At 35.1% G+C, this 25,778-nt stretch overlaps 1 protein-coding gene across 3 annotated transcripts in view; it reads left to right on the forward strand.

Moving 5' to 3' along the window:
- Positions 1–25,778, forward strand: part of LOC148942708 (protein madd-4-like) — a 305,059-nt gene that overhangs the window by 160,037 nt on the left and 119,244 nt on the right. For 2 of the 3 annotated variants that reach the window (XR_016143070.1, XM_089102253.1), the window contains exons 10-15: positions 6,774–6,959; positions 13,004–13,203; positions 17,274–17,464; positions 18,204–18,344; positions 19,060–19,217; positions 22,903–23,064. Coding sequence is in view for 2 of the 3 variants with exons in the window: in XM_089102253.1 (XP_088958379.1) it covers positions 6,774–6,959; positions 13,004–13,203; positions 17,274–17,464; positions 18,204–18,344; positions 19,060–19,217; positions 22,903–23,064 (1,038 nt within the window). In the remaining variant the exon portion in view is untranslated. The remainder of the gene's footprint in view (positions 1–6,773; positions 6,960–13,003; positions 13,204–17,273; positions 17,465–18,203; positions 18,345–19,059; positions 19,218–22,902; positions 23,065–25,778) is intronic. The other variant, XM_089102254.1, reaches the window with a different exon arrangement.

A 25,778-nucleotide genomic window follows, 5' to 3' on the forward strand; every position in this document is an offset into this window, starting at 1 on the left:
GTATCGACCCAGTGGTCCTAGAATATCGTGGGAGGGCTCATTGGAACATAAATTAAAAGTTCTAGTGCCCTTTTTAAGTGACCCAAAAAAATGGAGGGCAACTAGGCCCCCTCCCACGCTAATTTTTTCCCAAAGTCACCCGATCAAAATTTTGAGATAGCCATTTTGTTCAGCATGGTCGAAAATATTATAGCTATGTCTTTTAGGATGGCTTAATCCCTCGAAGCCCCCAGGGGGAGGGCTGAAAGATATGAACTTTACCCAATGTTAACATATGAATGAATGAATGGTTTTTATTTCCCATCATAAATAACACAAGGTTACACAACGGAGTAATGAAAAAAAGAAAAAAAAAGAGAAAAAGAAAACGCAATAAGAGAAACAACAAAACTTCAATAACAATCTATATACAGCATACTAAACTCGTAATTAAACTAGCCTACGATAGCTCGGTACATATCATGATCAGGATTGAGCGAACGCCGAAATTGGACGATTCGCTCAGTAGCTGCAGTAGTCGGGTCCGCAACGCTGTAATTTTTCGAAACTCTTGAATTTCTCTTCCATGGCGTAACACTTAACAGATATTTTGCATACTTATAGTAAACCCAACGGACTGAGCGCTTATCTGATTCGGTGAAAAGAGACCAAAACGGCGAGAGTGACAGAACATGCGGGATAACGAACACGGAATAAAGCCTTCCGAGTATATGGCGGTTATACATACGTTTGCAGGGTAGAAGTAGTCCGTATGCTTTGCGTGCCTTTTCTGAAAAATGCTCAACCAGTGCTTCACGAGTAGACCGCAGATCTGAAGCGATTGGCAGTCCAAGGTAAGTGAGAGATGGCTTTGAGCTCACCGCAGTATCGCCTAGGAGCACGCTAATCTGGGTCGAATCTTTCGCGTTGCGACGAAAAACAACTACTTCACTTTTGGCAGCATTAAAAGCTTGCCCAATCTTAGCATATTCATCACTCACTATTTTGTAATTATCCTCAGCCCTTGAAACGGACCTACTTACGTTAAGTATATCATCAGCGTAATTGATGAGAGACACGTCTATACCTAGATATATGCAGCACGTTTTGGCAGATTTTTGAGGGACGATAATAATGTTATTGTATAGAGGAAGGGAAGTAATGGAGCCTTGCCGGATACCTTTACGGACAGGTATAACTACGGTGGATACCACCATACCGCGATGAGTGGGGACTTTAATCTTCACTCTCAGTCTCCCATACATGCTCCTCAATACAACAACAACCGAACGGTCAACTCCACGTTTACAAGCAGAACTAAGTATATGTGCGTGGATACCGGAGTCGAATGCTCTACGTACATCGTAGCTTGCTAGAACAAGTGTATCATTATTATCGTGAGCACTGAGCAAAAGATTAGCTATCAACGAATGAACAGGCTCGTGACTAGTACCACTCTTAAACCCGAATTGCGAATAGGGAGTATAACAAGCTTCATTTAGGTCACCAAAAACAAGCATTTCCATGAGATTGCAAAATACTGGCGAAACAGTTTTGGGCGGTATGATGAACAGTTCCTGGTATCATTCCCTTTTTTGGGAACTGGCGTAACGACGCCAACACAGAAAACATCGGGGACAAGACCGCAGGTAAAGATCATCTGGTACATAAGAGCAAGGTGATTTAACACACTGTCACCCCCAATAGCCAGATGCATTCCACAAATATTATCATCACCTCGAGAATACTTCTTTTTTAGTTTAGATAGCATATGACGGATACTAGAGACAGTCACAACGAACCCGACACTTCGTTCGTTTGACGCTAGGAGGGAGTCGAGCTCTTTTTCGAACTCTTCCTCGAGAGCCTTGTTCGGCGGTGAGAATTCGTCGGTGAAATATTTATTCCAATCACTTTCACTTGGCAAAATTTCTTCTTTGCGAGATTTCGGACTCCTTTTCTTTTTAATATACTTCCAGATTGCATTTGGGTCACCTTCAAGCACTTTGCAATTCTGGTTCATTAAGTCGGTTCGGTGTTTAGCAAGGGTCTTCCGATTCGAACTTTTCGTGTCGGAACTGCAGCCTTTTCGGCACAGCGTAGGGCATGTGTAATTTCTGCACAGTAATTATTCAGGAGTATCTGCTTCTCATTATTGGGAACAGGCAAACCCTGCTGAAGCAGTTGAACTGGGACCTTTGTCTTTTCAAATATATTATCATACACGGACTTGAAAAGCGCAGAGTCGGCTTTTCCCCACTTAGATATTACCACACATTTAGGGTGACATTCATCGGGCGAGTAGGTTTATTAGTGACATAGAACATATTCGAGATGGGTAGGTGGTCAGAAGCACAGATGCTTAATTTTACCCTACATTTTCCGTTTGTCTTCACATCTGCAGAGCACAGCATTGAGTCAAGGGAGGATACAGAGCCGGAGTTATTTACATACGTGTAGTCCAGGTCATTTTCAAGTACACGGAGACTTTCACAGGCAGCAACCAGAACCTGAGTTCTCGGACTGTTGTCGCACAGGTTACAGTTCATGTCTCCTGTTACAATGCATGACAGTTTTTGTGTAACACATCCGTCAACTGCTCCACAAATCTGTCCACAAGCAAAATTGAATCGTGCATCAGATTCATCATTACGATAATCCCAGGGCATACAGACACAGAATAGAGCTGTATCAGCAATGCGGACACCGACGAAGAAATCAGATTGCTTGTACAAGGAAGGATTAAGACTTCTGCGTACCAGTATCGAAATACCACCAGAGGGTCTACCTCTGCCAGAACGCTTTGCAGGAGCACTGAATACACTGAAGCAGTCATTGACCTCAAAAAGTTGAAGTCCTTCTGCTGTAAGGAAGTGCTCCTTTAGACAGACTACGTCATATTCTTGTAATAATTGCTCGACCAGAGGTAGTTTAGCCAGAACTCCCCCATTCATGTTCCATGATACAACTTTAAGTTCAAGATTTTTCATTGTTTTAACGCTTTCTTCCCCAATATAGTATTGGTTATTGGGACCCGGCTCAATGGTAACCGAAACTCTAGAAAACGGTATTTTGATACAAATAGATACATCAAAAGAATTGGATGTTAATACTGATTTCAAATATATAAGTTTCATCAAGTTTAATCCTACCCATCAGAAGTTACGCGCCTGAGGAAATTTGGCTGATTTTCAAAAAAAGGGGAAAGAGCCCCTAAAAATTATAGAACCTTAATGAAAATCACACCATCAGATTCAGAATATCAGAGAACCCTTCTGTAGAGTTTTCAAGCTCATATCTACAAACATGTGGAATTTTGCATTTTTTGCCAGAAGAAAGATCACGGGTGTGTGTTTATTTTTTATTTTTTCCCAGGGGTGATCGTATCGACCCAATGGTCCTAGAATATCGTGAGAGGGCTCATTGGAAGGTAAATTAAAAGTTCTAGTGCCCTTTTTAAGTGACCAAAAAATGGAGGGCAACTAGGCCCCCTCCCACGCTCATTGTTTTCCCAAAGTCACCTGATCAAAATTTGTAGATAGCCATTTTGTTCAGCATGTTCGAAAATATTATAAGTATGTCTTTTAGGATGACTTAATCCCCCGAAGTTCCTGGGAGGAGGGCTGAAAGTTATGAACTTTACCCAATGTTAACATATAGTATTGGTTATTGGGAAGTGTACAGTACAGACGTTTTCAGGGGAGATTTTTCCTGGTAGTGAGGGGGGGGGGGGGCGGCCCGGGACGTCCGCAGGGAGGGGGCCTCCGGGCCCGGGCCCCCCCGGAATCTCACGATTTTTTCATTTTCCCATAATTTTGTGATTTTTGTCACAGAATAATGGGTTTGAAGGATTTGCCCCCCCCCCGAAACAAATTACTGCGTACGTGCCTGGGGTCGGGGGTTATGTAGGAGGATCTTTCCATGAAGGAAGTTTTCATGGGGGATGGGACATTGCTATGAGGGGGACGCCCCAGCATTATTTAAAAAAAGATCAGAAATTAAATATAAAAAAACAAGTTTTTCAACTGCAACAGCAGCAATATCAAAACTTTAAACGAAGAGAAAATATTACATATATGATTGGGTTCACCCCCTAGTCAAAACCTCACTATTTAAACCAGAGATTTTTTAGTACTTTCATAAGAGCTATTTATTCTAATTAACGGCCTTTGTGATTAAGCGGCCATTTTTAGAGAACTGGAAGAAAGTTCGAAATTTAATTTAAAGAGCAAGGTACTGACTAGGGGGCGAACCCCCTAATATACGTATTAAAAATATATGAATATAGAAGGTCGTTATGTAAGTTAATTCGTAAGTTACGTATATTTATAACTAATAAAAACGTTCGTAAATGAAATGAAACAAGTTTCGAGAAAGCCATTTAACCAAATAAAAGTAAATTAATAAGAATTTTTTGTTATAATTATTCATGTACTATGAGCCAAGATCAAAACCTGCGTTTATTCAAAAACGTTCAAAAATTAAATAAAAAAAAACAAGTGTTCTTAACTGAAAGTAAGGAGTGACATTAAAACTTAAAACGAACAGAAATTATTCCGTATACGAAAGGGGCTTTCCCCTCCTCAACGCCTCGCTCTTTACGCTAAAGTTTTTATTGTTTTAAAAAATAAAGTAGTGAGACAGAGTCAAACTTTAGCGTAAAGAGCGAGGCGTTGAGGAGGGGAAAGCCCCTTTCATATACGGAATAATTTCTGTTCGTTTTAAGTTTTAATGTCGCTCCTTACTTTCAGTTAAAAAAACTTGTCTAATGTCAGATCATCTGCCCGTAAAGCATTGAGAAAAAGAAAAAAAAACTTTTCGTATTGCAAAGAAAGGGGGCTAGCAGGGACGGCAGACCCTCACAGATATTTTGTGTCAATAGATAGAGTACCTTCTGCATTTTTTCAGTTTTATTAATGCACTTCACTTTCATTGAAAAAAAAAATCCTTTTCATCTTTGTTCGTTTTTGTCCTCTCCTATGCATAGGCCTATATGATGCACCAAATGAGTGGCTATTAGAAACCTTTTTCACAGTAATACCACCATTTATGGAGTATTACATAGGTTCAAACCAACTGTTCGTGGTGTATCAGTATATCTTTTTGTTGGAGGGGGATCTGAATGCTCAGAAATACATTTTCTGGACCATATTTTCAAAATGTCCTTGAATAAAATTTTTCAGATAAAAATTGAAGTAAAATTTCATCTATAGCCTCCCTTATCTTTAGGAACACATTTTAGATAAGCCGGGAACACATTTCGATGAACACATTTTGGATAACAATACGAGGACGAAGAGATTAAAGTTAACCCTTTTTTTCGAAAATGATTATTTTTAACAGACCAAGAGTGGTCTGAACATCAAAACGTTGTCACTAATCCTGAATATGGTATACAAATTCAACAGAAAAAAAATCAAATAGAATTAAGGCGAAGCGTTTAGACTTAAAGCGAGCACAGACTATTAAATAGGTCCTGAGGTGTCCCCCTCTTCAGTTCCTAGCTGCTATCGTTAAATGTTGACTTCCCAAATCACGTCTACTTAATATAATTTGTTTTTCTTTTTTTTTTTGACAAAACAAGTTGAAATCCCCTGCGTTGACACTCAAAGCTATTATTATGCGGGATATTGAACCAAGGGAGAGAGATTAATATTTATCCAGGAACCATCTCTCTTTATTATTTAATTTGTCCTTGTCTAAATTACAAATTCTTGCTCCAGTTTTCTGCTCCTATCCAAACAAAGATTCTCTTGTCGATCCACAACTAATTGTTCCAAAGATTTTTCATTCCAAATTGATTCTGTCACATGAACTCATTTTTAGCTGGTTCCTAGCGTCCTTGTTCTGTTATTTTAACAGGTGAATAAAAGTTTATGAATTTTTTAAGCTGACGAAGGACAAAGTAGAAAGAAAAACTAACTGGTTTTGTTACATGACAGATTTGAGATCTATGTCTGCGTTTCAAGAATTGTTTGAATGTCATTCGAATATCCTAAGGATATTGTAAAGGAATGCCAGTGAATATCAAATACTGCGCCGTTAATAATCACTGGGACCTCAAATGCACCTAATAAATTTCTACGTTGAGGTCTGTGCAAAGGCGCTGGCTCTCTTTGCCCAATTCTCACTGTATAGTGAAATGAAGCTTCAGTGTTGAGTACATAATATATAAGGTTTTCCATTAGTTTAAAAGTCCATTATAAGACCAATTAGTCATTTTAAGACGTATTCATAATGAATAATATACTAAGTTTTTGGTAAAAGCTATGAACAATAACAGGGAGTTGAATGTGATCCAAATATTGCATTTGCTTCACACCCAAGTTTTATTATTTTGAACTAGTGCGCTAGCGTACTGTCAGTGCATGTGTACATGCATGGGGGGTGTTATGATCTGTGCCAGAAGTGCCATTTTTGAACCAAAAAGACCTTAAAATTTAGATTTTACTCTACAAAAAGAGTGGCTTTCATTGGATGTCGGTGACATTTTGACTAAAGACATAAAATACCGTTTTACCTTTCAATAACTTTGCGTCAGTGGAAAAGGCTTCTGATTAGTTGAAACTTATGTCATGTTATCTTTGCGCTTTTGGTACAGTTTATAATACCCATCATACATACGGGTGCGCAATGGTATTTCGCAAGCGCATTATTTGTCCCATTGTGAAAATGATTGTGACTTTATGGAACATATTGGGCCCCCTTAGAAACTCAAGGAAAGTAAACATTGAATTATTTTTTTTTACCACCAAAAAAAAAATACCGTAATATTTCTTGTTCGTTTATTTCAGATTTATTCCTGATCTTTGGGCCCCATGTTCAGTAACTTGTGGCGAAGGAATCAGAAGTCGAGAAGTAAACTGTCAGTTCTATTTATCTGCATCAAAAAAATATGTAAAGGTTCTTGAGTCAGAATGTAGTGGTGAGCGACCAGCTACGTCAGAACTATGTTTTATGTCGCCATGTTCAATGTCAAGGTATTGCGTGCAATTAATTTTTCCAGCTTAAATGCCTCTTTGCAATTGCAGTATGAAAGACGTGGCAGCTTTCATCAATTCTTTTTCAGTTTTTCAATTATTATCTTTTTTTTTCTTTTTTTGTAAACTTGCTGTCTTCATTGTCAGTATTAAGCAAGTGTAAACACCTTCTTTTTTTTTTTTTTTTTTTTTTTTGATTATCAGTCTATAAAAAAACTTTTTATGAATAAATGCCTTAATTTTTTTTCCAATCCCTTGTTTAGTAAGAGGTCAAAACAATTGTTCTATTCAGAGCTTTAAAACCTTAAGGTAGTAACGCATGTTTTATTTGAAATTATATTAAAAATTTAGGAGATATGATAAATACATGGTGACGAATATTGCTCTTCTTTGCGCTGATTTTGATTAGATTAAATAAAAAAAAAACAAGTTTTTAACTGAAAGTAAGGAACGACGTTAAAACTTAAAACGAACAGAAATTATTCCGTATATGAAGGGGGCTGTCCCCTCCTCAACGCCCCTCTCTTTACGCTAAATTTTTTTTATTGTTTAAAAAAATAGAGTTATGAGAAAGTCAAACTTTAGCGTAAAGAGAGAGGCGTTGAGGAGGGGACAGCCCCTTCATATACGGAATAATTTCTGTTCGTTTTAAGTTTTAACGTCGTTCCTTACTTTCAGTTAAAAAACTTGTTTTTTTATTTAATTTTTGAACGTTTTTGAATTAATGCAGGTTTTGATTTTTGCTCACCGTACATGAATAATTAAAACAAAATTTGCATATTATATTTGGTTAAATGGCTTTCTCGAAACTTGTTTAATTTTATTTACGAACGTTTTTATTAGTAATAAATATACGTAACTTAGAATTAACTTACGTAACGAACTTCTATATTCATAAATTTTTAACACGTATATTAGGGGGTTCGCCCCCTAGTCAATACCTTTAGTCTTTAAACTGTAGTTCGAAATTTTTTTCCAGTTCTTTAAAAATGACCTCTTAATCACAATCAGTTGATCAGTTGAAAAACTTGTTTTTTTTATTTAATTCCTGATCTTTTTCTTTAATAATGCTGGGAAATCCGGCGCCCCCTTCATAGCAATGTCCCTTCCCCCATGAAAACTTCCTTCATGGAAAGATCCTTCCATATAGCCCCCGACCCTCTCCTTCCCCCACCTACCAGAAAAAATCTCCTCTGAAAAAGTCTGTATACATCCCAATAACCTATACTATATGTTAACATTGAGTAAAGTTCATAACTTTCAGCCCTCCCCCTGGGGACTTTGGGGGATCAAGTCATCCTAAAAGACATTTTTATCATATTTTTGACCATGCTGAACAAAATGGTCATCTCAAAATTTTGATCAGGTGACTTTGGGAACAAAATGAGCGTGGGAGGGGGCCTATTTGCCCTCCATTTTTTTTGGTCACTTAAAATGGGCACTAGAACTTTTAATTTCAGTTAAAATGAGCCCTCCCACGATATTCAAGGACCACTGGGTCGATACGATCATCCCTGGGGAAAAAAAAACAAACAAAAAAAACAAACAAACAAACAAATAAACACGCATCCGTGATCTTTCTTCTGCCAAAAAATGTAAAATTCCACATTTTTGTAGATAGGAACTTGAAACCTCTACAGTAGGGTTCTCTGATACTCTGAATATTATGGTGTGATTTTCATTAAGGTTCTATAACTGTTAGTGGGTCTTTACCCCTTTTTTCGAAAATCAGCCAAATTTTCTCAGGCACGTAACTTTTGATGGGTAAGATTAAACTTAATGAAACTTATATATTTGAAATCAGAATTAAAATCTGATTCTTTTGATGTATCTATTGGTATCAAAATCCCGTTTTTTAGAGTTTCGGTTACCATTGAGCCGGGTCGCTCCTTACTTACAGTTCGTTACCACGAACTGTTTGATATAGAGTATCATGGTTGAAGAGGTAGCTGAAACCTGACAAAGGACGAATTAAGGCCTATAGTAACCAAAAATTAAAAACCCCTTTAAAAAAAACAAAAAATCTGGCAAGTAAGAACAAAAGGATATTTTTGCTCATTCAGGAATGGTAATTTTTATCTAAATTAGTCCTAATGGTAAAATTTTATTTCGAAAACAAATTTAAGGGAAATTCGAAAAATATCCCCTGGCCTGGACAACAAAGAAAATCACTTTTCTTGCATAGGTAGCACTGATGTGTTCCTTTTTTCATTTTTTTTTCCTTTACTGATAGTGGGGTACTAGAAAGTCATAGAGAGCTGTTTAAAGGCTCATTTTAAGGAAATTATTACGTTTATGTGTGTTTGCAGTCAAGAAAACATCATATTAAAAATGAAATTGGTTTTGTGACCAAAAATACATCTTCGTTATAGAATACATCTTCGTTAGAGATGGTATCATTGTATAGACGTTATAATCGTAGATTATAACCATTAATGCCTCCATAATATAATTATATGATAACGTCAGTTGCAACTGGGGTTCGTTCTTTACTATACCCAGCTAAGAAAAATCCGAAGTAGAATTGCCTAAAAGAAAGGCAATGGAAAGGACATGAAAGTAGCTGACAATTCTAGATGAAGCAGGGTTCTTGGTATCCTAAGAAAAGTAATGCACAGGACCAAGTTTTCATAGACAGCAGTTGGCTAAATTACTAAATAGCAAAACTATCGAAAGACCAATTCAACTAATGATGGTAACAACCATCAATCGACAATTTTTGTAAATGGCATAATCCAAAGGTGCTTTGTTTTCAATTTGTCATGTATTTCATGTGTGTAGCGCATTCTCTTCTTTGTTTATTTTACTTCACAAGTATCATTTTTGCATAATACGTGGTTTATATAGAAATTATTGTAAAATAAAATTATTGTGGATTACTCTATTTCGTGGGTGTAAATGATAATTTATTGGTAACCGGATTTATACCAGAGTTATTTGCAACTGGTGCATCTGCATTACCCTAGGAAGTACTAAGGCTAATAAGTCAAAATTTTAAGGGAATGTTGGGGGGGGGGGATGCAACATATCAGGAACAACTAAAAGTATTAAGTTAAAATCTTCAGATAGTATTGAGATGGATGTTTGAATAATTAATTTTATAATTTAATAATAATTTTATTTTAGAATTAAAATTAATTAACTTATAATTTTAGGCATAAATTATGATAAAACTGTCAATTTAACAACGAATGTATACAAATTGATTAGAAAACGTACCAAAAGAAATTCAAAATAAAGATAAAATGAAAAACAACTTAAAACGTAAAAGGAGCGAAAATAACTTATACCATAAATAAAACTTGGAAAAGATAAAAATTGCTACTAATGAATAAAGGAAATCTGAATGGCAAAAAATTAACCTTAATAATGAAAACAAAACAAAAAAAAATTGAAAAAAGTAGAAATTACCACAATCAACAGTAAGGTTACCACCACCAGTCAAGAGTAAGGACCTTCTAAAAGCTAGAATGTCAGTAGCCTTTTACCGAGAAAAGATTATATTTTAAATAACTCTCTTTTATAATTATAACTTTAGGAAACCAAAATTTTGTGAACTTTCAGCAGTTCTTTCTTTCAATTTTATACACTCAATCTAATTTCATTGAACTGATATGCTACAATTTATGCTGATATTATCTGATAATTCTTTCAAAGTAAGGTAAATCAATCGATGACTCCTTTATTGATCACCTATCAATCAGTGAGATATGATTCAGTTTCAATAAAAATCCAAGCCAACGTCTTCAGCTTAACAGATAACTCTACATTCAGTTTTTTAAACTCCTATCCCTAGTTATAAAATTTAAAAGATGTTTTGTCTTGTTGCTGACCCAATAGGATCCTGGTAAAACCTTTGCATTTTTTTTTGTATCTTTTACCCAAGGGAATAACACTGTGTGTGTAACCTAGTGTCCAAAGTGACAGGTCTTGATTCAACAATTACTATCTGTAACATTGATTGACAACTCTTTCCTTTATCTCAAGATATGAATAAATGTTATTTTCCATGTATATCTCCAAATATTAATAATTTATGACCATGTTGTTTTCAATTCTTTGTTTACCTCTCATTTTCTTTGTTCTTTGTTTTGTTTTTGGCGTTTCTGATTTTTATTTTATCACAGTTGACATTACCATTTTTAATTTTTTTTGTGGTATGTTTTTGTGTTGTGTGTTTTTTTTTTAATTGTTTTTTAGTGTTGTTATAGTTTCAAATTTATTAATATCTTTTTTTTATTATCCATGAATTTACCACAATTAATTTTATTTTTGTTAGTTTCTTTTCCATCTTTAAAATGCAAATCTGGTGAGTCAGTGTTTCTTATAGGTGTAATTTTGACAAATTTTACCGTAGACAAAAGGGTGTAAAAAGAAGAATATCATTGCCAAAATGGTCTTTTTTGCCCAAGCACAGAAGTCACACTCCCTATATTTATAATATTTTTTTTTTCTTGGCGAAAGAAGCAAATTTATTGCAAATGTCAGAACATAGATTTCCCATATTCATTTTCAATGTGTGACTGCATGTATACAAGTTTCTTTCAAGTTTCTTTCAAGTTTCAGATAACTCTACATTCAGTTTTTTAAACTCCTATCCCTAGTTATAAAATTTAAAAGATGTTTTGTCTTGTTGCTGACCCAATAGGATCCTGGTAAAACCTTTGCATTTTTTTTGGTATCTTTTACCCAAGGGAATAACACTGTGTGTGTAACCTAGCGTCCAAAGTGACAGGTCTTGATTCAACAATTACTATCTGTAACATTGATTGACAACTCTTTCCTTTATCTCAAGATATGAATAAATGTTATTTTCCATGTATATCTCCAAATATTAATAATTTATGACCATGTTGTTTTCAATTCTTTGTTTACCTCTCATTTTCTTTGTTCTTTGTTTTGTTTTTGGCGTTTCTGATTTTTATTTTATCACAGTTGACATTACCATTTTTAATTTTTTTTGTGGTATGTTTTTGTGTTGTGTGTTTTTTTTTTAATTGTTTTTTATTGTTGTTATAGTTTAAAATTTATTAATATTTTTTTTTATTATCCATGAATTTACCACAATTAATTTTATTTTTGTTAGTTTCTTTTCCATCTTTAAAATGCAAATCTGGTGAGTCAGTGTTTCTTATAGGTGTAATTTTGACAAATTTTACCGTAGACAAAAGGGTGTAAAAAGAAGAATATCATTGCCAAAATGGTCTTTTTTTGCCCAAGCACAGAAGTCACACTCCCTATATTTATAAGATTTTTTTTTTCTTGGCGAAAGAAGCAAATTTATTGCAAATGTCAGAACATAGATTTCCCATATTCATTTTCAATGTGTGACTGCATGTATACAAGTTTCTTTCAATCGAAGTGAGAATGTGAAACTTCGAAGGATCTAAGAAATAATATAAGTAAGTGTCAAATAAATGTGGTTCTAAGTAAACATTGTAAATGTAAACGATTGGGAAGACCCCTGAGGCTGCTCAACACTTTGAAAGAACCGGTTGAAATGTTAAGGTATTGTAAATCTTGTTTCATGTGAATACAATTGAGCAAGGGCGTAGCCTGGATTCTTTTTTTCTGAAGGGAATATTTTTTTCAGGGTGGGGGGGGCTGGTTTACAACAAACTTTAAAGAAAGCATCGAAAATTTATTTGTATACGTAATGTTACCTTTTTATGAGCTGGACAAAAATTTCAGGAGGGGGGGGGGCTCAAATCCCTCAGTCCCCATACTGGATACCCCCTGCAGTTGGTTTTACTAAAATTATATAGAAAACTGACAATTGACTTATTCATTGTCAAAAACCACTTCATTTGTTGCTATGGCCCTCTTCTTTTTTGCAGTCATTATCCTGTAAAATATATTTGACTCCGAAGTTACTTGTCAAACTGAGTAAGGTACTTTGTACCTTAAACTCATATGTTAGATATGTGTGGTTAGATAGCTCAGACAACTAAACTCACACACATGCAGTGATCTAAATCTTCGTCCTTCCTATGATACGGGCAGAAGTAAGGGCAATCTTGAATGACTAAAAATTATGTTTATAGGTTAATGTCTCCATTTTATTCCAACGTTGAGACAAATGATGTCCTAGAAAGCTATGATTCTTCCGAATATGAATATGAATCTGATGAGGTCGAACCACCTATTCTCTTAGAAAATCTACTTGACAGACACAGTTCAGAAGTAACAATCTATGAATGGAAAGCGTCAGGATATTCAGAGTGTTCAGCATCATGTCTCGGAGGTAAGCCTGTTTTTTTTCTAATTTCATACAATGTATATATACACGCTTTTCTTCTTAAAAATTAAATAATGAAAAAATTAGTTTTTCTAACTGAAAGTAAGGAGTGACATTAAAACTTAAAACAAACGGAAATTATTCCGTACATGAAAGGGGCTGTCCCCTCCTCAACGCCTCACTCTTTACGATAAAGTATTTATTGTATTAAAAAGTAGAGTTGTGATAAAGAGTCAAACTTTAGCGTAAAGAGCGAGGCGTTGAGGATGGGACAGTCCTTTTCATATACGGAATAATTTCTGTTCGTTTTAAGTTTTAATGTCGCTCCTTACTTTCAGTTAAAAAACTTGCTTTTTTATTCAATTTCTGAAAGTTTTTCAACTAATGCAGGTTTGAATTTTGTTCACTAATCATGAAAACTTAAAACAAAATTTGCATATATATTTCGGCGGATTTCTTCCGTACATGAAGGGTTGTCCCACCTCAATACCTTGCCGCTTACGCTAAAGCTGCAAGCACTTTAAACAAAAGAACTTCCTATTCTAATTAAATTGCCCTCGTGTTTCAGTAGCTGTTCTTAAGAAACTGGGACAAACAATCGAACTTTAGCGTAAAGAGTAAGGTTTTGAGGAGGGGGCAACCCTTCATATATGGAATATTTTCTGTTCGTTTTTCAACTAATACTGGTAAATCTGGCTCAGCCCCTATAAAATAAACCCCTCCCCCTCGCGGAAATCTCCTTCGTGGAAATGTCATACAACATAAAGTGCACCCCTCCCGTGAAATTCCCCACAGACAGTTCCATCTTCGCTTAGAATCCCCCTCGCTCACCCTGAAAAATTCTCCTTGGCATTTGAATAAGACTTTAATCTCTAATCAGTTTCACAATCACTCCAGAAATGCCCCCTTCCGTGGAAATGACTTCCTTGGAATCAAAACACGCGGAAAATTGCCCCCGGATAATTCTCCGGGAACATCTTCACATGAAAAATTTGACAAAGAGAATGTAAGACAATAAAAAAGAATTTCGTAGGGTAATTCTGTCAAACCCTCCAGTGTAACATTTCTCCTCGATAATTCACCCCCCAGAAATTTCTTCTCCGATGGAAGATTCTCTCTATAGATATCCAGTCTAAGCACAACGCTCAATCCCCCCCCCCAAAAAAAATGTCCATATACTTTCCAATAACAAATACTATACGTAAAACAATGGGACAACTTCATAGCTTACAGGCCTCTCCCCAGGGACTGTGGGGGATCATTTTACACCTAAAGAAATAGTTATTTGATCTTTTAACTATACTAAACAAAATGGCTATCTCAAAATTTCTATCAGATAAATTTGGGGGAAAATGGGCGTGGTAAGGGCCAGTTGCCCTCAAATATTTTTGGTCACTAAAAAAGACCGCTAGAACTTTTAATTTCCGTTCGAATGCACCCTCTCTCAATCTCCTAGGACTATTATTACAATGCAATCACCCCTGAAAAAAAAACAATAAAAAAAAACAAATAAACACGCATCGGTGATCTGTCTTTTGGCAAAAATGACAAAATTCTACATTTTTGCAGATAGGAGCTTGACACTTCTACAGTAGGGTTCTCTGGTACGCTGAATATAATGGCGAGATTTTTATTAAGATTCCTTAAATTTTAGGGGGTGTTTCTCCCCTATTTCAGGAATCAGGCAAATTTTCTCAGGCTCGTTACTTTTGATGGGTAACACTAAACCTGATTAACTTTATATATTTGGAATCAGCATAAGCTGATTATTTTGACGTATCTATTGATATTAAAATTCCGTTTTTAGATTTTTGGTCACTATTGAACCAGTCCCTCCTTACTTACAGTTTGTTACCACGAACTGTTTGATTCCGCCTGGAGGTAGGCATACGTCAGGTTTGTGTATAGAGAAATCCATTTTAAATTAAGAGCATTCTAATAAAATTTGAAGCCTTGATATTTGTCATTACTTTCTTTATTTGATTTCTCTTTTTTCTTTATTCATTTGTTGAAAATTGTTTGTATTTTCATGTTAGGTTACATATTGTTTGTTATATTTCTTATGTGTTGAATTTTTTCCCATTTCTCATAAAGTTTAGTTTACGCGTCTTGAAATTTTGAATCTTTCAAAAGTTTTTGAAGATATTTGGCCTTGTAAAAAGGATAGTGTATAGATGATATAACTTACTGTATTACCATTACCACAAATTTAAATAAAATAAACGAAGTCTGAAGCGCACTAAAAGAAAAGCTACTAGCTATTTAAACATATTTGAATCCAAATTACTCTGGTTTCCACTCAGGAGGATGCGAAGACCAAATTATATATATATATATATATATATATATATATATATATATATATATATATATATATATATATATATATATATATATATATATATATATATATATATATATATATATATATATATATACATAGATACGATATATATATACATATACATAGATACATATACACACACATACATGCATGCACATACATATGGGTTTCAATAGACAAGTATTACGTCTATATTCAATAGACAAGTATTACGTCTAAGGCACCTTTTCTTTCTCTCTCCACTTGGAAACAACGATCGCCAGGGACGACCGCTTAAAACGTGCTCAGTCACCATCATCCACTTGGGTGACCTTTATGCCATTTAAAATGACGCTAGTCTTTTTTGGTTATAAAGGAGGGGGTGTTCACAACAGACTTATTTGTGGTAAGTTTTGCTCAATTTAAGGATGAATTCAGTGTTTCTTGCTGCCTGTACTTGCTTTCCAATTCTTCTTTCTTGGCCGGATTCCTTGAATTACACTAATTTATATTTTCATTTTAATGATAATTAAACCGAAAGAGGAAAAGTTGGAGAGGATTTAGTTAAGTTTTCTTACGAAATTGTTTAGTCTAAACGAAAAGTGCAATGGGTTAGTTTAATAAGGCGATTTGAGGTTGATCAGTGTATGAGTAAGTAAACTAATTAGCATGGTTATACATTGTGAGGTACTAATGTTTCTACAAGGAGATAGCCTAAGACAGTATACCAAGAATGCTTGAGAGATAGGAAACAGAATTCTAAGACTAAAACCTTGTTTTGAAAGGTTCTTCAAACAAACTACCATATCAGATTGATTTTATTAAGTTTTGGAGTATCTAGGCTTTAGAATAATGGGAAAGCATTAGGTCTAGAAGAGGGGGGAGGCTGGTAGCAAAAAAGTAAGGATTATTTCAGAGAAGCAGGAACTCCGGAAATGACACAATGAGGTAGCAGCACCATAGTCTCTCTCTTCCTCTCTATACACTAAAATTAAGGAGCATGAGAGAGGAACTTCATTCTAAGGCAAGAATGAATTGGGTCGAGCTACAGTGGATAATAGTGTTAAGGGGATAGTATTACCTCTTTGTGATAAAAGAAAGAATTTAGGAAAGGTGACGTCAAAGGTAGGTCCGTTTTTTGGCCCAATGTGTGGATATGGGGAAGATATTTAATTAATTTATTTTTGTAAGAATTAAATGGGCTGAGAGACGAGATTTTTGAGGGGTTAAATTTTAGAACAAGTGACAGTAGTTTAATGAAGTTTAAAAAGTTAGGAAAGATGGTGGGCACAGGTATGGCACATGGGGACCTTTTCTGGAATTTTTTGATTTTTGATTTGGATTTTAGGGTGTGTTTTATAAATTTTATGTTGTAGTATTTTTATGTGTTAACCACAACCCAAGGCCTTTAGCGTTAACAAATATTATTTTTCATCGCATACCACGTACAAACTATTCTAACTCGTCTTAAATTCACTCTTTGCTTTTCGAATAAACCTTAGTTTTTTCTTTAGTTTACTGCTAAGTTAACGCAAGTGTGTGGGTAACGATAGAATTTAATTATAACTTTTTTAACTAACACGTTTTTTAGTTTAATTTAATTATAACTTTCTTTAAATAACTTTTTTAATATAACTTTTTTAATTTAATTAACACGATAGAAATAATTATAAGGATTAAACAAGGAATGTTTAGATAAATAGGCTACTGTTTTAGTCAACTAACGAGACTGATTGTAAGTTGATTTTTACAGGAGTTCATCACTTACTTTACTCTTGCGTAAAGCTTCCGAATAATGTAACAGTGAATGAGGAGCTATGTGGTGAAGAAAAGCCACCGGATGTCTACCATATATGCAACTCTAGACCATGTCCTCCAAGATGGAAAACAAGTAATTACAGTCTGTGCTCAGTGACTTGTGGATCTGGAATTCAAGAAAGAAATGTAAGTGTGAAATAATAAAATCTATTTTAAATTAGGCTAACCTAAAGCCTTGTGAAAACCAAGCAAAATTTGATACTATCGAAGATTCTGCGTTTTTTTTTGCAGTGAAATCTGCGTCAGATTTATATCTCTACTAGCACATCAGCAATAGACAACGTGTTACTTAATCAACAGACCTGGTTGGATGGTAATAATATAAATTATACAACAAATTTACAGCCACAAAAAAAGTTCTAAAAATGGAAAATGTTGTTAAATTAGGAGTAAATAGTTTTCCTTAATTATACAATGTCTGTCATTTGCCGATTTACAATCATAAAGCGGTTTTCTGAGTGATGTACCATCTTTGAGAGAAACAAGGCCGAACGTTCCAGGTAGGTGGCCAATATTCCTTTTTCGATCAGTGCTAAAGTTGTAACATAAGTTCAATCTTATTCATTTTAAAAATATTTTTGAACGACTCTGATCTGTACACTTCTCAACTGATTCTTTCATTTTAGACGAGATCCTCAAATAATAATTATTTGTTAAAACATATGATATAATTATGTTTGCACAAAAATTTGATGTTTTATATCTATGTTTGCACATAGACATAAAATTGATCGACATTTATTTGTAAATAAATTAGGCAATATTTTGCATGTTTTGAAATAGATGATAATCTAATTATTGCTGGTTGATGTTTTTCAAGCATTTTAATTATTAGATGTTTATTTTACTAAACTTTATTTCCTAGGTAACTTGTATTCAGGACATTGCAGAAGGCATAAGCGTTGAAGTTCCTGAGGAAAAGTGTGCGTCTCCAGCACCATCAAGATCACAGACTTGCAATATTGAAGAATGTCAGCCCGAATGGCGCGTTGGAAACTGGTCCAATGTAAGTGTCGTTTTAAAATTAGAAAAACAAATAATTAGTAATCTGTAGACGTAGGGAGAGCTTTAGCGAATATATTAGAATAAACAAAATAAGACAACTGGTGCAATTATCTTTACATGTTTATTTGGTTAACAGCCTAAAAGACACCCTAGACGGTCAATCATTTTGCTTCTGTCAATCAATAGATTAAAGCACAATTGACCATCTAGGAACCTGTTTGACGCTTGAGTCAAGCGTTGATGGTGATTGATAGAAAATTTGAATGACTCAACTGGTTCCTAGACGGTCAATCATGCTTTAATCAATTGATTGACAGGAGATTTTGATCAAAATGTTTGACCCTCTAGGGTGTCCTTAAAGTTAAGACAGGTTTTTATGAACAGGGATTCATCAAAACGACAGACTTTCCTTACGCTATTTCTTGCAGCTTGTATTTTACAGTTGGCTGTTTTTTTTTGTTTTATATTTATTCATCCGTTTTGCTAAGATTTGCAAAAGTAAACAAGACTTCTCTCAAATTTCAAATTTGAAAAGTTTATTAGTTGAAGATATCCAGTTGAAAAATAGTCTGATCAAAAGTAATGAGGCATTAAAAAAAAATGAGTAACCAGAAAAAAACTGTGATAGGTCCACAAGATATTATTGCTATTTTTTTCAAGATTTTTTTTTTATTTAATAACAGCATGGAATGGGATTTATGTTTACTTATTTTTAGTGTCAAAAATCGAGGCGGAAGTGCATACGCAAACGAGAAGTAACATGTGGCTTCTACACAGATCTGAATGCATGGAAAAGTGCATCAACATCTCTTTGTAAACTTCTGAAGCCAGTAACTAGTGAGACCTGCTTACGAAGAGATTGCAAAGCAAAAAGGTAAGTAATACAAGTGTGATCTAAAACTTGAATGATAGCTTGCTTCTCTAAAAAAGAAAAAAAAAGAAATATCCCTTTCTGAACAGAATAGAATTTAATTTTTAAAAATTCTTCACAGCACGGTTGCCGAATTTGAATTTCACGTCACAAATAGCACTAGTACATATGTATCGTATCGAAAACTTTTGTCCTCGCTGATGCTTACGTCAGTACAAAATACATTTTTAAAATGAGCCAAAACTTAACTAAAAAAAAATAAAAAAAGGAAAAATAGAATTAGTGAATATTTTCCTGGGTATTATACAATTCAAAAAAACTCAGAACAAAACTCTTGCAACATTTTTCATGTTTAGTAGGGACGAGAATCACTCTGGGGACTTTTTTGGACTTTATATGGGACGGTGTGTTGCGGGCAGGAAGGTAGGGCTCTGGGATGAGGGAACGTAATCGAGGAACGGGCAGGGTCTTAGTACCAAAACGGAGGCACAGAAAATTCCTTCTCGCGGCCAACTTGGCGAGTTTGAATATAACCAGTAGATATAGCCTAATATGTGTGAGAGAGAGAGAGAGAGAGAGAGAGAGAGAGAGAGAGAGAGAGAGAGAGAGAGAGAGAGAGAGAGAGAGAGAGAGAGAGAGAGAGAGAGAGAGAGAGAGAGAGAGAGAGAGAAAGGGAGACAGAGAGAGGGGGAGAGGGAGATAGAGAGAAAAAGAGAGAGAAAGAGAACGGTCTATTACACAACTTTCTTAGCTCTTGGCTAATTTAAAGTTGCAAAAACATTACATGTTAAACAAAGACGTAAAAAAAATGGCACAACATTAGATGTTAAAAATAGATAAACATAAACATTACAACGTTACATGTTAAACATAGACGTAAAAAATGGCACAGATGAATTAAAATATCGGTATGTTCGTGCACGTATAGGTGTCAGTTTGAGTTTTTGTTTCGTTTTTCTGTTTGTTGGGGTATCTGCGGGGAGAATATCACGGTGGGTTGGGTTTGACAGCAATGCTTTTCCATCTCATAATGAGATTACTCAGCCTTTGCTCAAGGCACTGGATTTCAAGTGTATTGAGTGCTTCTTGGTAGGGAATATCACTACATCCCAGGATCATCCTAACTGCTATTTTCTGCACTGACTCTTGGTCGTGCATTAGGTGAGCAGTATGTATTACAGAAGGGCCCCACACAGGACATGCATGCTCCAAGACTGACCGAACACAGCAAATTCAGGCGCGGAGGAGACTTGACATGGCAACCGAAACGACGCCTTTTAGAAAGTGTTTGAAGGGAAGTGTTACCCTTCCTAATTATAATGTCAACATGTGCGACAAAAGTCCAGTCTTTGGAGAAAATGACTCCCAGCATTTTCACTTTAGGCACAACAGGAAATGGGACATTAAGGGGGAGGGGAATAAAGTCTCTTTTTAGGGGGATCAGCCGGAGTATTTCAGGATGTTTTCGATATGGGCATTGCACTTCAAGTCATTAGGGATTGTCACCCCAAGTATTTAAATTCATGTAACAGAGATTTTGGGAAGAATGGGGTTTGTGAAAGAAGGAGGTGATTTTAAAAAATTAACTGTCATTACTGACGATTTATTAGCATTAAGTTTCATCTTCGACAAAGAAGTTCCCTGTGTGACATCGTTGAGTAATTTCATAACTGAGTTTTTAATATTTCGTCAACAAACCTCAAGTGCAGACATGTCCTCCACATACTTCCACGGACCTTTGTGGTCAGTCATGAGGCTATTACTCATTATGATCCATCAAATGGGACCCATCAGGGTTCCCTGAAGGACCCCACAAAAGATAGGAAGGGGATCGGAATAAATATTTTTATATTTAAGCACTTGAGAACGATTTGTTAAAAAAGAGGCAACAATTTTAACTAAAAAAGGACTCACTTGAAACTCTGTCAGTAGTTTATTTACGAGAATATTGTGGTCAAGTAGGTAGAACGCTTTATGGAGATCAGTTAATAAACTATTCAACCAGGTATCAGGGTTTTCAGGGTTTTAAGAATGATGCCAAGAAGACTAACAAGATAGTGCAAAGTAGATATCTCTTTCAGGTTTCCAAACTGCTGTATATTAATAAGTTCAAGAATCTCTGCCTTTAACCAATTAGCTAAGGAGCCCTTGTACATTTTTGAAAAAACTAGGGTCAAGATGATTGGTTGTACTCCAGTAAAATCGTTCAGGCCTCCCCTCTTTTGGATTGAAGTAATGTGGGCTTCCAGCGCGAACGGTAACATCCGGAATTACTAATATCATTAAAAATACTAACATGGGGTGTTGACAGTTTATCAGGGAATGCTTTTATTAGATCAATTGGGATATACATAGGACATTTACCGTTTTTTTCCGTTTCTGTATTTATTTTTTTTATTACTTCCTTCTCTGAAGTTTCTGGGATTTTATCATTTAGAGTTCAAGGGATTAGATGGTTTTCTGATAGAGGGTGGAACGATCGCACAATGTTAACTAGATGTTTATTAAGATCATTGGCTATGTGTTCAGGCGGTTCATCCAGTATAAAATCAAGGTCTTTGCACGAGCAATCCCCTATTCCTTTCATTTTCTTAAACCATTGCTGATGTTTGCTCTGTTTTAAGCAATTTAATCTATTCTTACCATAATGAGGAGCAGTACGACTTATTTCTTTCTTTATTTTTTTTTACGGAGGGCTAAGGCATCATCTTTCTTTCCAAGGCAAAAAAAGGTTTAGTTTCAAATGGATTAGCCTTTTTGTTTTTTCGTTAATGTAAGGTTCATCTGGGAAACATACCTTCTTGGTAACCTTTGCGAAATTGTTTTGGTAATTTGTCAATAATTTGGTTTGAAACAAACTAACATCTGAATTAAGGTTTACACACGATACAACACCATCCCAACTCTCAGATGTAATTCAGGATTCAAAATCAAAAAGAGCATGACTTGTTATCGGTCGGTACGAAAATTCATGAACTGAATGATTTGTTTTAAAAACTAGCAGTAATTTCAATTGTAGCATAAATTGATAGCTACCATCGAGAGGGGGAAGGATAGTTGGAGTATTGTAAAAGGTTTTAAGGTTGGTGCAAATAACATCCAAACTAGTTCCACCTTTGGTAGGAGAGAAAATAACAATTTGCCTAAGCTTTTGATCTTTCCACAAATAATTCTGACAGTTTGTTTGTGTGTCCTAAAAAAAGGCCAACATTTGGGTACTTTTTCGTCACAAAGTCAAGACTTGCTTGTAGCCTATCATGAAAATTACGACGGGAACAAGCATTCTGTCCGGGTGAATAATAAAATGAGAAAAATGAATAAAAACAAGTGGTATGATTAAAATAAATATTAAATATAACTCACCAAATGACAGAACTTGAACTTCCCCAATGCTATTATTTTACTGGGAACTGATGGCCCTATTAAAGTAAGAACAAATACTTCAAGTTTATACAGTGTTAAAAGTAAATTTTTTTCCGTAATGCAGGATTTTTAAGATTTCTTAAGCTTGTTGTTTTTATTTTTTTGCATTTTGTTATTTATATTTTGTTGGAATGGAAATGTCTTTCTATTTTTTTGTTTCAAAGTTGAAACAAGTGTACAGGTATAAATGATACAATAAGTTTATTTGTTGCACGTTGAGTGTATTCTAAATTTCATATGTGTATTTATTTTGTATTTCAAACAGGAAATCATTGAAAAACGAAGTGGTAATAGAAGGTAACCGAAAAGATTATGTTTTCCACCAGAAACCCAGCAAGAAAATGGTTTTGCTTACTATCGGTGGTACTGCTGAAGTATACAAGGGCACATGGCTTACCATCAAATGTCCAACTAGGGGATTTAGTCGGTAAGATTGAGTCTTAGCTTGTCCCGTACCACTTTTATTTGCCTTGAATACTTCAACTAGACGGTAATAACGAAAAAATAATATCAAGCACTCTGAATTCTCTTCAAAAACTGTTTTTATTGAAAACAGATTTGTTCTTTCATTTCATGCCTGAAGCATTTTTTTTGTTAATAGAATACAAGAGCAAATTCGTGAAACAGAACTCTGGATAAGAAGTTAAAATATTCATCATGCATTTGTATCGTTTCAGCTGTCTTAATTGAAGTTTTCATAGTTTCTTTTTTTCTGTTGTAAACATGGAGGAATATGGAGGTTCTCACGAAAATCTAGCTTCCGGTACCCAGATCAGTGTTCTGTTTGACCTAAAATTAAGATAGCATTTTGTTAATTTGGGGACCCAAACGAAAATAAAGCTGGATAGCAGCTTGCTAATTTTTGTAACCTATAAAAAAATGAGCGGCGTCCCGCTTTATATAAATTAGCACTTGGATTATTAGAAACTTTGACCAGAAGGAATATAAAAGCAGCAGCTTTTGTATTTTAATGCAGAATGGCTTTTGAACTCAAAATGTACATTTTGAGATGAAGATTGTTTTTGGGATGAAGATTGGCTATTTCCATATGAATACCCACAAACTACAACAATGGAGAAATATATCTAAAAACAAAATCAGCTTCAAGAGGATTTTTCCGAGTCTAAGCTCCGGTTTAAAGATTGTTTTCCCACTTGTACTTCAAAAAAATATGTACAACAAACATCTTTCTTGTGATAAAATTTAAAATGAAGCATTGAGAAATCTTAGTTAACAAGGCTATGGACGTCAAACCTAGTGTGAGAATAAAATTAACCTATGACCACCGAATGTCTAATTGTAATATGGTATCCTTCATTATAAGGGCAATATATTTGGAAACAGAAGTTTACTTCATTTAATAATGTTCAAAATGAAAACAATTCTTAATTTTCCGATTACGTATATTTATCATATAATTATTTCGGGATCTTTTGTGCGCAAAACAAATTCTCAAATTGTTGGATTTCAACAATAAAAGACTGATTGCAATTAAATTATTTTCTCGCATAAGGTGGGTTGCTATGTATTTCGAAATCCCATATCTCGTCCTATTCAAAGGAGTTTGGGAAATGCTGACCTAGGGTTATATACAGGCAATAAGGGGGAGAGTGGCTGGGATGCAGTTAAGCTGGAGGTGACTCTGAAAATCTCATAAATACAAAGCCTCTTAAAGTAACAACGTAAACATTTTGTAACTATGGCATTTGGTTCAGAAGAGAGGAACAACTGAAATGTTACTTTAATCCAACCCTTAACAAATTTTAATGTTTCTGAGGGTGGATAGGGTGAAAAGCACAGTATCTACATTTATAGATCACAATGCTTCTGGAAGGAGGGCTCTATGATATTCTATAGGAATTGATCTTCCAATTGTACAAATATAATTGCCTAGTCTTTTCTCCTATATTTTACTAATTTAACAACTAACTGCAGCTCCAAGCCACCTGGGGGCAACACAAATATGCACGCTCCTCTTCCATCCCAATCCATTAAAAGCCTCCCTCTTTACAACCTCCCACGAAGTTCTGTTTTCCCCGAAATCTTTCTACACGACACTCTCCCACCCCATTTGGAGATAACCTGTTTTCCGTTTGGCCCTAGACGTTTGGCCGACAAAGATAATTTTTGGCAATCTGTCATCCTTCATCCGCAGAACATGTCCTAGCCATCTCAACCTTTATAATATTTTCGGATAATTTTTGTTAATTAATTTTTTTATTATCTTACATTAATTAATTGTTTGTTTTTTTTATTTTATCGTCACTCCATTATTTATATTAAACCTGTTTTTCTCTTTTAATTTTTCGTAAATGGAAAAACAGTGTGGTCTAAGGAACAAAACTTTTACCGGAATAAAATATATCAAAGTCCGGTTACAGGTCTTAATCAAATCTACTAAGGCATACTAAATGAGAACCATAACTAACCCAAACCTTGTTATATATTATTTTTCTACTAGAACCCAGTTAATTGGGGGATTTCAAGAATTTTAATTAGGCATTTCAAGCGTTCCAATTCAAGTGTTAACGGCATTACAGTAAAAGCATGTAATATCATGCCATTTACATTGCCGTGTTGATTTTCCTAAGCCCCAATGCCCAATATTAGCAATCCACATTCCTGATTTTAGAAACCTGTAACTTGCTCAGGTATCGAAATTGGCAAACATCTGTCCCGACTTTAGATAGAAACAGGGTCGATCCAGGTACCAAAGACCTGATTTTAGCTAGACCGGGGTGTAGGGCCATCACGTACGGGGGGGGGGCAATGTTTTGGTCACTCGGTACAAAAAATAAGTCGGTAAAATCGTGAAGTGAAGCAACATGATTTTTCATGATTTTTGTTTGGTTAAATAAAGACCACAAAAATGCTGACATATCATCTACAGAAAGTTTGAAATTGGTCGGTATACGCAGCAGTTTTAACGACTCCTGCCATGAGTTTACAGATGGTGCCACAATTTTCCATTTGGCTAAATAAAGATCATTAAAATAGCGACATGACATGCACCGAAATCTGAATCTCGTTCGGTAAATGCAGCGGTTTACCGACTCGTTCAGTGATTTTACGTATTGTATTCGAAACGGACAAAATGCTAATCATTGGCAAAAAACAGTTGGTAAAAATGACCAGCCAGTC

This window comes from Artemia sp. Qi Xiang Cuo, chromosome 16, assembly GCF_049724085.1.
Source record: "Artemia sp. Qi Xiang Cuo chromosome 16, ASM4972408v1, whole genome shotgun sequence".
NCBI lineage: Eukaryota > Metazoa > Arthropoda > Branchiopoda > Anostraca > Artemiidae > Artemia > Artemia sp. Qi Xiang Cuo.